General features: G+C 41.7%; 1 protein-coding gene across 1 annotated transcript in view; it reads right to left on the bottom strand.

Annotated features, from left to right (window-relative positions):
* pikfyve (phosphoinositide kinase, FYVE finger containing) overlaps positions 1 to 12,212 on the bottom strand; it is a 61,700-nt gene extending 49,488 nt beyond the window's left edge. The window contains 7 exon segments of the mRNA XM_034109415.2: positions 1,299 to 1,354; positions 1,356 to 1,507; positions 2,225 to 2,396; positions 3,405 to 3,514; positions 6,105 to 6,269; positions 8,532 to 8,731; positions 12,142 to 12,212. Of these exon segments, the coding sequence (XP_033965306.1) occupies positions 1,299 to 1,354; positions 1,356 to 1,507; positions 2,225 to 2,396; positions 3,405 to 3,514; positions 6,105 to 6,269; positions 8,532 to 8,731; positions 12,142 to 12,185 (899 nt within the window). The 5' untranslated portion in view covers positions 12,186 to 12,212.
* Between the last annotated feature and the right edge of the window lie 381 nt (positions 12,213 to 12,593).

Raw genomic sequence — 12,593 nt, 5'->3', positions numbered from 1 at the left:
TTTTGACATTATTTGGATGTTGGTTGTAGGTTCACAGAGATGATGGGTGGAGGTACAGTACACGATGACATGGGACGACATGAACATTTATGTCACGAGTATCCTGGCCAAAACAACTGCGATTCATGATTTTTACCCAGATCATCGCACATTACAATCATTAGAATATAATGGCACTAAAACATTCTGGAATCGCTCACATTGAATTCAGAAAGAAACATTTGTATTAAATGAAATGTGTCAGAAAACACAAGGCAACCCTGCAAAGATAAAGGTCTTAAAATAACTAGCAACATGAGCCGCTTTCACACCAAGTACTTTGCCGTACTTAGTTCCCAGCACTTAGTTCCCCATGGCACCAAGAGCCGATCGCGTTCACACCGGAATAAGTTCCCTGAGGGAGGATTACGCAAATTAAGCCGCTAACGTCACTTCTTCTTCTTCTTCTGCTGCTTTGGGTTTACTGGCAGGCCGCAAACCACTTCACTTCTACTGAAGCCTTCCGAGTAAATCGCCAGAACGCCGACACCTCCTCATCTCCACCGCTCCCATGTTTTCTTTTGTGTTGCCATAAGTTAGTCTCTCTCCGTTGGTGCGCGGGGCTAATGCTAATAATGCTAATGGAGTGAGGGGGGAAGGGGGATGTCTGGTGCCTTGCTCAAGGGCACCACGGCAGGGCAGGAGGTGAACTGGGACCTCTCCAAGTAGCAGCCACACTCCATATTTTAGGTCTGAACCGGCGACCCTACGGCTCCCAGTCCAAGCCCCTACTGACTGAGCCAGGTAGGTGGAGTAGGTAAGAATGGAGAAACCAGCTCGAGTGCGCTGGAATCTGAAAGTACACAACCGGAAAAAATCTGCCTCTTCCTTCAGACTTCCTCACAGAGCCCCTCCTCCAACACACGAACGCCACATGACCAATGAGGGCACGAGATAAGTTTGTGCACGAGATGGAAGGCTGACAGGCAGGTAGGCCATCCAGTGGGTCGTGCTTTTTACAGCGCCACGGCTTCCACAGATGACATTTTTTTATGTATTTATTGTCAAAGCATTTAATTTATTCATTGCTATCGGGATGTTAAAAGCATTCCATGGAATATAACAAGTGTTTCTGAAATGAATTACCTACCCCACCTTTAAGCTGTCTTTGGCTCTTTTCTGCTGTAACAGTATACATTTCCCCTCGTGGGACGAATAAAGGTATTCTGATTCAGAGTCACACTCAATCTAAATATATCACTAATATGAACTTGATCTTTTTGGTGTACATGAGCTGATTCAAGCTTTCTTGTGTGTACCTCTGCCAGGTGAGGTCCTCCTCGAGGAAGATGTTCCTGCTAGATTTGCGACCCCCCCACAGGGGTGCGAGGCTCGCTGGGCTCCAGCACACACACCGTGGAGGCGGAGTCAGACAGGGCGCTCAGATCCTCTCCGATGGATCCAGAGTCAGCTGAGTGAGCGTAGCTGAGAGCGATCTTCCTGCAGTACGTGCACGCCCGCAGGTCTCCTGGGAGAAGAGGGTAGAAGAAAGAGAGTTGACACATACAGATATGTACACACTCCTTGTTGCTAACCACCAACTATGTGCAGTATGTGCACTATATATATATATATGCCGTTAATAAATGTGCAATATATACCTGGCTGCTAAATCTGTTTTTAATTATAATATTTTTTTGTATCTTTAATATTTGTTTTATGTGTGCTACTTAGGTAACATTAAGCTGTCTTTAGCTCTTTTCTGCTGTAACAATGTTAATTTCCCCTCGTGGGACGAATAAAGGTATTCTGATTCTGATAGGGAAGGAAAACTAGTTTTGGAGGTCGAGACATTAAAAAACACACACACACACACACACACACACACACACACACACACACACACACACACACACACACACACACACACACACACACACACACACACACACACACACACACACACACACACACACACACACACACACACACACACACACACACACACACACACACACACACACACACACACACACACACACACACACACACACACACACACACACACCATTCTATTCTATTTTATTTGTATTTACTTGCACTATTTTAATTATTTTATCTGTTTTATTGTGTTGCACTGTTGGAGGAGCCTGTGACCTAAGATTTTCATTGACATATCTACACTGTAGCTGTGTACGCATGACAATAAAAGCCTTGAATCTGAATCTTGAATCTTGTCTCCTACCCGTGTAGCCCATGAACTTCCCGGGGATCTCCTGGTTGCAGCAGCGGCTGCAGAAGATCTGTCCGCACAGTCTGCAGTGGTGTCGGCGGCGGAAGGTCGTGAACTTCTCATTGCAGTCGTAACACTCTTTGCACTGGCTGTCCGGCATCCAGTACTGCTTCAGATCGCTGTCCTGAGGAGGCACACACACCGCAGGACACTGCTTCATGGCTCAAAATATAGAATACATGTGTTTACTGCTGAGCCAATGGTTATACATATGCCGTAGGAGCCATGAAACGTACAAAGTAATGCATTTTGTTTTAAGACAAATTCGTTTAGTAGTAGTTTATATTCGTTTATAATAATACATGGTTTGTATTATTATAAGATATTAGTTTGATCGCAATGGGTTGGTTGGTTTGGGTCACACGGTTACGGGCAGCACTCCTGTTCACCTGCGTGAGGTGTGTGTGTGTGTGTGTGTGTGTGTGTGTGTGTGTATGTATGTATGTATGTATGTGTGTGTGTGTGTGTGTGTGTGTGTGTGTGTGTGTGTGTGTGTGTGTGTGTGTGTGTGAGAGTGTGTGTGTGGCCTAGCATTACTATACTTGTGGGGACCTAAATCTGTCTACACAGTCACGTGTGGGGACTCGCCTCCCTTATGGGGACACAATGGAGGTCCCCATAAGGGGATCATTAATGTTAGGGTGAAGACTTGGTTAGGGTTAGGCATGTGTTGATTATGGTTAAGGTTAGGATAAGTCTCCAGGAAATGCATGTAAGTCAATGTAATGTAGCCTGAAGTGATGTATACATGGCGTGTGTGTGTGTGTGTGTGTGTGTGTGTGTGTGTGTGTGTGTGTGTGTGTGTGTGTGTGTGTGTGTGTGTGTGTGTGTGTGTGTGTGTGTGTGTGTGTGTGTGTGTGTGTGTGTGTGTGTGGAAGAGAGGGTCGTTGTATTTTCTGTTGACCGCAAGCTTTAGGATTGCTTTGATCATTATTACAAAGTCTATGTCTTCCTGTCTCATTTTTCATTAAACTACATTATTATTCACTACAATTTGTACTTTTCAGCAAGTGCTTTTTTGATAACGTGTCATACAATAGACTTTGTTTGTTTCCTGCCGTCGCTATATATGCATTTAAGACATGTCCAGATGTTCAAATGAAGCATGAAAGTGATTGTAAAGGTGCGATACCTGGCTCTTCCCCTCCATTATCTCCTTCAGCCTCTTCAGTGCAGTACGGAGCTGCACCGCTGTGCGAGGGTCGTGGTTACTGAGAGGCGTGTCCGACTTCCTGCTGCCATCTGGAACCGCATGTACACACAAACACAAAGAGCACACGTAAACACAAGAATTAAAAAAATGAACCCATCCGTCCTGCTGCATTGTCAAATATGCTTTTTTTTATAAATATATTGAATGTAAGGTGATAATTAAAGTCCTGCATTTAACATGAAAGCTAAGTGACACACATTTGACAATGCACTCAAACACCTCAGGAATAACTGAACACATGATGCAATAATACAAATAAACGAAAACATGTTAGAAATGTTAGCTTTAAAGTCAGTCACATCATTCCAGTTGTTATTATTAGTACCTGAGTGGAACACTTGAAGGCAAACCAAAGACTAATAATAAGCGCTTCATTAAAAATGCAGATATTAAAACACTCGCATGCACTGAACGCAGTTTAAGGCCACTCTGTTAAAGTCAAGCTAAAAGCATATTTAGTAAAAACCACACAGAGCAGAAGACCCTCACCTGGCCAATCCACTGTAATCAGAAAAGACATGAGAACCACGTTACAGCCATTTCATTTCACCTCAAACATCATATTTAGTATGGTTTTAAATTATCACAAAATCTGCTCTTTTTTTGCAGCAGATTTATCTGAAAAGAAAAATATGTATTGCAACTTCTCTGTCTGTTATCGGGCTGCAAGATTTACCAAAAACAAGTTTGTAGAATACAAGGACTTCTGTGCCAAAGACCACATCTTACACTTTTTTTTGCACGGGACCATAAAAAGATTTCAATAACATTTTGATGAATTTTGCAGCCTCACTTTAGGCGCTTTCACACCGCAGTACTTTTCCCAGCATAATTCTGATATAATTCCGAAAATTTGCGTTCACACCGAAATAATCCAGAACTAAAATGAGTTCATGTGAACCTTTCCACCCCCTTTTCCCTCCCTGCTAGAGAGCAGGTTCTTTCGTGGGAGAAAAAGATTCCCATTTCTGATTGGCTGAGTGGATTGAAAACCACGCCCCATAAAACTCGGAAAAGGTTTGTGAAGCCGCCATTTCATTTGCTCGCATTAGCATTAGCATTAGCCCAGCGCAGAAACGCAGAGAGACTAACTTATGGCAACACAAAATAAAACATGGGAGCGGTGGAGATGAGGAGGTGTCGGCGTTCTGGCGATTTACTCGGAAGCTTCAGTAGAAGCTGCTGGGACTCCCAGCAGCTTCTACTGAAGCTTCCCCAACTCCGGGGACTTCCGGCCGGGGACTTTGGGCGGCAGTATACGCCGTGAAGTGGTTTGCGGCCTGCCAGTAAACCCAAAGCAGAAGAAGAAGAAGTGACGTCAGCGGCTTCATTTGCCTAATCCTCCCTCAGGGACTCATTCCGGTGTGAACGCGATCTGTACTTAGTGCATGAGAACTAAAGAGTTCTCATGCACTAAGTTCTCATTAGGCGCGTTCACACCGCAGTACTTTTCCCACTTTAGTTCCGATATAGTTCCGAAATGTCGCGTTCACACCAACACAATTCGGGGCTAAAATGAGTTCATGAGAACCTTTTCACCCCCTTTCCGTCCCTGCTAGAGAGCAGGGACTTTCGTGGGAGAAAAAGGTTCCTATTTCTGATTGGCTGGGCGGATTGCAAACCACGCCCCGTAAAACTCCCAAAAAGTTTTGTGAAGCCGCCATTTTATTATCCTCGCATTAGCATTATTAGCATTAGCATTATTAGCATTAGCATTATTAGCATTAGCCCAGTGCAGAAATGCAGAGAGACTAACTTATGGCAACACAAAATAAAACATGGGAGCGGTGGAGATGAGGAGGTGTCGGCGTTCTGGCGATTTACTTAGAGGTCTTCAGTAGAAGCTTATTCCGGTGCAGTGTTTCCCCTACCATTGTCTTGGTTCCCCGCCAACGGAGCACCCCCTGAAATTCAAGGTGTTTAAAAAAAAAAAAACACCGCTCAGGCAGCACCCCCCCAAAGCAGTAAACCTAGGGGAAACGTGATCTGTACTTAGTTCATGAGAACTAACGAGTTCTCATGAACTAAGTTCTGATGAACCTTTGTGGGGAAAGTACTGCGGTGTGAAAGCGCCTATTGTTACATTTTCTTTAAAAGAGCAGGATTAATTCAGAAAAATAGTGTCATTTAACAACATTCCTTCAGCTAAATTGAAGAGCTTCAAGAGTGTTGAAATGCAATACATTTCTTACATTTAACTTCAGTTACCTTACGCACTTTTGAAGCTGTTGTTATCAGTGGCTTCAGATTACTTCACTCACTACAAGACAGAGGCTTTCTGTCCATTTACAAAGTACAGATAACACAATCAATACATGTGTGAAGCAAAACAAACAACTTAAAGTTTAAGAAAAGCATTGTAAAGACAGGTGGAATTAAATAAATGTCCTATAAAATGTAAATCTTTTTTTTTTTGCCAGTTCGAGAAACAGCTATTTTTACAGATTTAAAAACAGAAATGAAGACGTCAATCATTTCGCCGCACTCAAGATATTGAGAGACTTGATGTTTATTATACATAGGCTTAACAAATAGCAACATCTGTACTGTATGTGTGTGTGTGTGTGTGTGTGTGTGTGTGTGTGTGTGTGTGTGTGTGTGTGTGTGTGTGTGTGTTACCTGAGGCTATGGAGGTGCGTCGGAGGAGTTCTGGCTTCCTGTGTGTTCTGGAGTTGTAGAGGGAGTGTGTTGGACTGGAGGACCAGCTCCTCCTCTCTGATTGAGGGGAGGGGGACGACGCCACATCGGACTTCTCTGAGAGCGATGAGGGAGGACGTCCCTCCTCTACACGCGCACACACGCGCACACACACACACACACACACACACACACACACACACACACACACACACACACACACACACACACACACACACACACACACACACACACACACACACACACACACACACACACACACACACACACACACACACACACACACACACACACACACACACACACACACACACACACACACACCTTCAGGGGACATTACATTGACTTACATGCATTTCCTGGAGACTTATCCAAACCTTGACCACAACCAACACATGCCTAACCCTAACCAAGTCTTCACCCTAAAATTAATTAATCCCCTCATGAGTCCCCACACGTGACTGTAAACAGATTTAGGTCCCCACAAGTATAGTACATTTGCTAGGACACACACACACACACACACAAAATGCTTTGATATAAAAGCAGCACTGCGCCTGTGATCTAATTTTTAAGAAATGCCAAAATAATGTGTAAGTAACATCTGTGTGAGCCTGTGTTGCTATAGGGAGAGAGGGGTGTGTGTGTGTGTGTGTGTGTGTGTGTGTGTGTTGAGGAATGTGTGTATGTGTGTGGAGGAGTGTGGAGGAGTGTGTGGAGTGTGTGTGTGTGTGTGTGTGTGTGTGTATGTGTGTGGAGGAGTGTGTGTATGTGTGAGGAGGAGTGTGTAGAGGAGTGTGTGTATGTGTGTGGAGGAGTGTGTGTATGTGTGTGTGTGTGTGTGTGTGTGTGTGTGTGTGTGTATGTGTAGGAGTGTGTGTATGTGTGTGTATGTGTGTGGAGGAGTGTGTGTATGTATGTGTGTGTTGTGTGTTGAGGAATGTGTGTATGTGTGTGGAGGAGTGTGTGTGTGTGTATGTGTGTGTGTGTGTGTGTGTGTGTGGAGGAGTGTGTGCAGAGGTGGGACTCAAACACACAAGTCATGCGGCTCACTGTTTCCTGGAAGGCAGCTCAGATCACATGACCTCACGAGACGCTGTGACTTCTGCACACTGCTCTATAAACTCTGCTCAGGAGATTCTAACATGCTGTAATGTTTGGTGTCGTGTTATAGATTTATTCTGCTTTGTATACAGTAGTAAGTAAAGGACCTGACGTTTGTAAACAGGAAATACTTGTTCTGTTTGATAACAAGATTCATATACAAAAAAAAAGGAATGGTCTAAGGTCCCTTTCCGAGCAGCTTTCACACATCAGGAAGTACTTATTTAAAAACATTTTAAACGGTAATGTTTTAGATAAATAAGTACGGGAGGTCATATGACAAATGACCTCTCTGTACTGACTTAACAAATGAAGTCAAACATGAAAACAAAGCACTCGTACATCCAGACTGTGCCAGTTTGTAAAAGAAAAGGCCAACAAAAAAATTGTACAAAACTTTTAATTCCTATAAATATTCGTAAAAAACTAATTTTTATTTGAATGTGTTTTAAATATTGGATCCCTGGATTGCAGTGGGGGAATATTACAACCAGCACCAGATGAATCCAGTACATACAAAGTCATGGTACATGTAATAAGATCATCTGTTGAATGAACATGAACATTCATCCTTACATTACAAAAAGGAAATTGCTAAGGAGGCACAGTTTTAATCGTGCCCATTTCTCAAGATGTAAATGGATATCGGCAAAAAGAAAAGGGTCGTAGATGTAGCCCAAAGCTAAGTGTTTACATTCAATTATATAAACCTTCCGTGTAATACGAGGGGAATCGTGCAATTTTAACTTATCTATTATTTATTTATGTACATATTCCCTTTTTTGTTGTACTTGTACAATGACAAATAAAGTTCTATCTATCTATTCCATGAATTATAGTGACTGCAGTTCCTACGAGTAATTACTGTGACAAGTTCCAGTTCTTTAGACTAACAATATATATTTTTTGACCGCACTAAGGCCCATATTGTGGGATAGGTGATGTTGTGTTCAATTTGTCACAATGTCAGAAAGTGAAGACACGAATATAATGCATGTGAACACATCACAAAAGCACCAGTTAGCAAAACTAAATATGACTCGATCCATAACTTTGATAAGACGCTTGAGAGCGCGTCGCCCTGACCTGAAAAGAATATTTTTATTTGAATGTATTTAAAAAAAAAGATATTGGATCCCTGGATTGCAGCTTGTGTCAAAGTGTCATACTGGATTTTGTGGTCCGTGTTTAAGCATCACATAAACACCCTTTGGCAAAACGACAAATAGAAAAGCAGCTTCATTCATAACTTTGATACGACGCTTGAGAGCGTGTCTCCCTGACCTTTGCTGTTGAAGCGAAACAGGTTGACAAACGAGCTGTACGCCGAGCGGAGGGGGGGGTCGTCCTGCTCCGGAGTCAGTGGTTTGAAGTGTGTGAGGTGGGAGGGGCTTGTTGGCGAGATGATGGGCGGATCCACGCTCCAATCCGTAGAGGAGGAAGACAAGGACTTATCATCAGTAGCCATCTCACTGCTGCTCCGGCTGCAGAGGCAACACAGAAAACATCTTAAAGGCCCCCTATTGTACTGTTTGTCATCAGTATATACAGAGCCTGTCTCTGATTGGCTGAAACACAGATCATTGCAGCATTACCCATAATCCCCTCTGTTTCAGCCCTGTTTCCAAAGTGCTGATTCTCTGTTACTTTAGATGAAAATAAGGAGCCCCTCCCCACGCCCCTCTGAGAGACATTTGGTTACAAAGAACTCAATGGAGCTCTAGAGGAGATTCAGGTGATAAGGGGGGGGGGGGGGGGGGTTACCTTGGTTGCTGATTGGCTAATGGTTACACAAGCCAACACATCGTTATGACATCATGAAGTGGCCAAAATCTGATCAGCTCATTTTCAGGTTTTTATAGAACTGGATCAGGACAGAAAGAGAGAGAATCGTTGATGTAGAAGAGACATGAAGAAGAGGATGTTGCATAATAGGTGACCTATAAGCACGTCTCACTATGACCGATCAACTTTCATTAAATGGTGAAAGGACAAGTAATCATATTGTGATAAGATTAGATCGAAATAAATGATTTGTTATGCTCATCTCCACATCATCGCATGACAGTTTTTTCCTAGTCTCCTCTACTTAGAAACCACTCACTGCTGTCATGCTAGATTCAGAGACTGGTACGAGTAGAATAAATGCGCAGCAATTTGATTCATCGTCTTTCAATGGACTGTCTTGATACAATAAATAGAGTTATTGTTATACACGTTAACATCCTCCTAATTGATAATAACTAATACTAATGGAATCAAATGTCACAGCAGATCTCATGGGAGAATGTTTTGAGGAATATCATTCAAAGATTATGTGTTTTTTTTTAACATGGCACTTCACAAAACCACCAAAAATACATTTGACCAAGTCGTTTTTCCACATAGATAATTTAATAACTGAATTATAAGAAAACATTCTGAATCACCCAGCTCTAAATGGAATATTATTACACAATTCACATCAAGCAGCCAAACACCCATAGACCCTTCAGTAAACAATGAAAAAACAATGGCTAATTAATAGCATGCACACATACAGACTTATGTCCTGCTTGTTTGTATTGTCATGTTATGCTACTACGGCTTACACTGCTTACAACATCTGTGTGTCCTTGTCCAATATTTCATCTGCATGCACCGTTTTATTTTTGCTATGATGCAAGTACATGAAATTACGGCTCATTTGTGTTTTATTCTTATTTTTACCACAGGTATTCTTAAATGTGAACTGTCCCTTCTCTCAAAAGCCTTTACTATAACTAAACCAGATTGCAGCTTCTTGTTTCTGTCAAATCATTAATCAATTTATGGTGTTGACAATTTACCTTTTAAAATGACTGGTTGTGTAATTGGTTAAAAGGCAGTTATAGAGTGAGTAGGGCTGAACGATTAATCGATTTTAAATCGAAATCGCGATTTAATTTTTTTAAACTTTTTTTTTTTTCTTGTGTGTCAGTCATCCACTCCAATCAGAAGTGCTGTGCTCCACATGTACCAGTCATTGTTAACCAATCAGAAGTGGACCCTGATAGAAGGTGATTGATCCAATCACCTGCCAAGTGCTTCTGAAAGTGCCGGCCCTTTCCAAATGGCTTCCAATGGAGCTTCAGATGGTTTGGTGAACCCTCTGAGTCAGGTTAGAGACGCTCCATCACGTGTTTCTATCACAGGGTGAATCTCAAACTGGAGCTCGACTTCAAAGCAACCCAACGGGAGTTTCATGTAAGTTTAGTTCTTTCACTCGTAGCTCGGGCTGCGGGGTGCTGGAGACGGGAGCACGTTGATGCGACCTTCCTAGCCGGAGATATGGCCGCACTTTACAACTTTACAATAAACTTCCGTCGGGTCGCTAAAAAACAAATATCGCAAATCGAATCGCAATATCTGTCAGAAAAATCAATAAAGTATATACATTTTATTTCGAACGAGTAAAATAAATAATTACAAAATAAATGTTGCAGTGCTTAGTCATGTAAGAGAAATCAAAACAAAAAATGACATTTACAACAACAACAACAACAACAACAACAACAGCATTAGCAACATAACCAGTCCCACGTCTAGTGTTCGAAAAGGAGTGAGAAGAAGTATAATTTATTTAATCTCACCCCCTTGTCCCTAAATGATTTATTTATAATCTATAATAATTATCATTAATTATTATTGTTATTATTATTAATCTGCTTTACCTGTTGACATATATACATATACACATATGTACACACACACATACACATAGTCAAACACCTTCCCCATCCCTAACCTCGAGAAAATAATGTCTCTGTATTTCCTCTTGAACTGGTTAATGTCTGGTAGGGGTGTAACGGTACACATACCCGTACCGAAATTATTCGTTATTGGTTACGCGGCTGGCAATACATCAAACTTGCACACTCTTGAAAAGGCATCACCCGAACGTGAATATCACCGGTACCAAAAGACTGAAGTGCAAACCCAACTCCCACTAGCATGTAAGCCTCCACCACTCGCAAAAACTTCAGACCGAGCCAAAGCTATTACAAACGGCAAATATCCTTATGTTGCCATGTTAGCAAAGCGCTACCTGGCTGTATCTGCTACCTCTGTCCCTAGCGAGAGGGTGCTCTCCACAGCAGGAGACATTGCTAGTGCCAGCTGATCTGCCCTTTCAGCAGCAATGTGGACAAGTTCATATTTCTTTAAACAACATGAAATGACAAGCAAGTCCTAATGTCATGCTGGCTGCTTAGGTACTAGTACAGTACAGTTCAAATACAGATTATTTCAGTAAAAGCTGCACCTTAATGTTTATTATATTTTATATTTATTTGAGTGAATATTCATAATTAAAACCCCAAAACTAATAGTTTATGTTTTGTGAGTACTAGTGCAGTAAAGTTCAAATACAGATTATTTCAGTTCATCGAAATGCTGCACCTTAATGTTTATTTTATTATATTTTGTATTTATTTGAGTGAATACAATATTCACAGTTTAATAATAATTAAACAAATAATAATTATGTTTTGTGATGATTTTTTTTGCTGTACCGAAAACGTACCGAACCGAACCGTGACCTAAAAACCGAGGTACGTACCGAACCGAAATGTTTGTGAACCTACAACCCTAATGTCTGGACATGGCTTTAGCTCCACATTCACACTGTTCCTAGTCTCACTCCACAGGCTGAGATACAACAAGTTCTTCTGGTTGTACGGACCCTATGAATTTCGAATTGAAATTGTCTCCTATCTATCTCACCTTTGCTTGACCCATGCATTTAGGATATGAACAGCTGATTGATTAGTTACAGTCAGCTGATAATCCCACCCTACAGCCACAGTCAGATTCCTTGTTTATTTAGCGATACTAACCTTTGTAAAAACCCCATTCAATTCTCATTTAGACTCACCCTTTGTAGAAAGCTACAGACTTTGAGTTTGCGATGCATGCCATTTTAGATCATTTTAACGTGGGGGGGGGATAAAGCAGAAGTGGAAGCATCACATTCTCCCCGTCATCATGTGACCATAACAGGCCTGTACTGTTCCTGGTCACATGACAGGCTGAAGGTCCAAGCCCTTATCACACCGTCTCATTCACAAAGATAATATTCACTTTCACTTGGATTAGCTGTGTTTGCAGACACCTTACAGCCCCTTAAGTCTTTCAAAACAGTCATAACTTTAGCTAATGGTTTATAAGATAGCTATAACCTGTGGGTCAAATTTAATTGAATTGCACTTACATGTTTTATTTTGCTAAAAAATCAGACTGTCCAGTTTTTATTCATAATCCAACAATGACTACACGGTTTCCAAAGTTCGTTAGTGCAGTGGTTAACTAACACAAACCAATTCATAC

Source organism: Pseudochaenichthys georgianus, chromosome 21 (assembly GCF_902827115.2).
Source record: "Pseudochaenichthys georgianus chromosome 21, fPseGeo1.2, whole genome shotgun sequence".
In the NCBI taxonomy this organism is placed as follows: domain Eukaryota; kingdom Metazoa; phylum Chordata; class Actinopteri; order Perciformes; family Channichthyidae; genus Pseudochaenichthys; species Pseudochaenichthys georgianus.
This window is presented reverse-complemented; position numbering and strand designations above follow the sequence as displayed.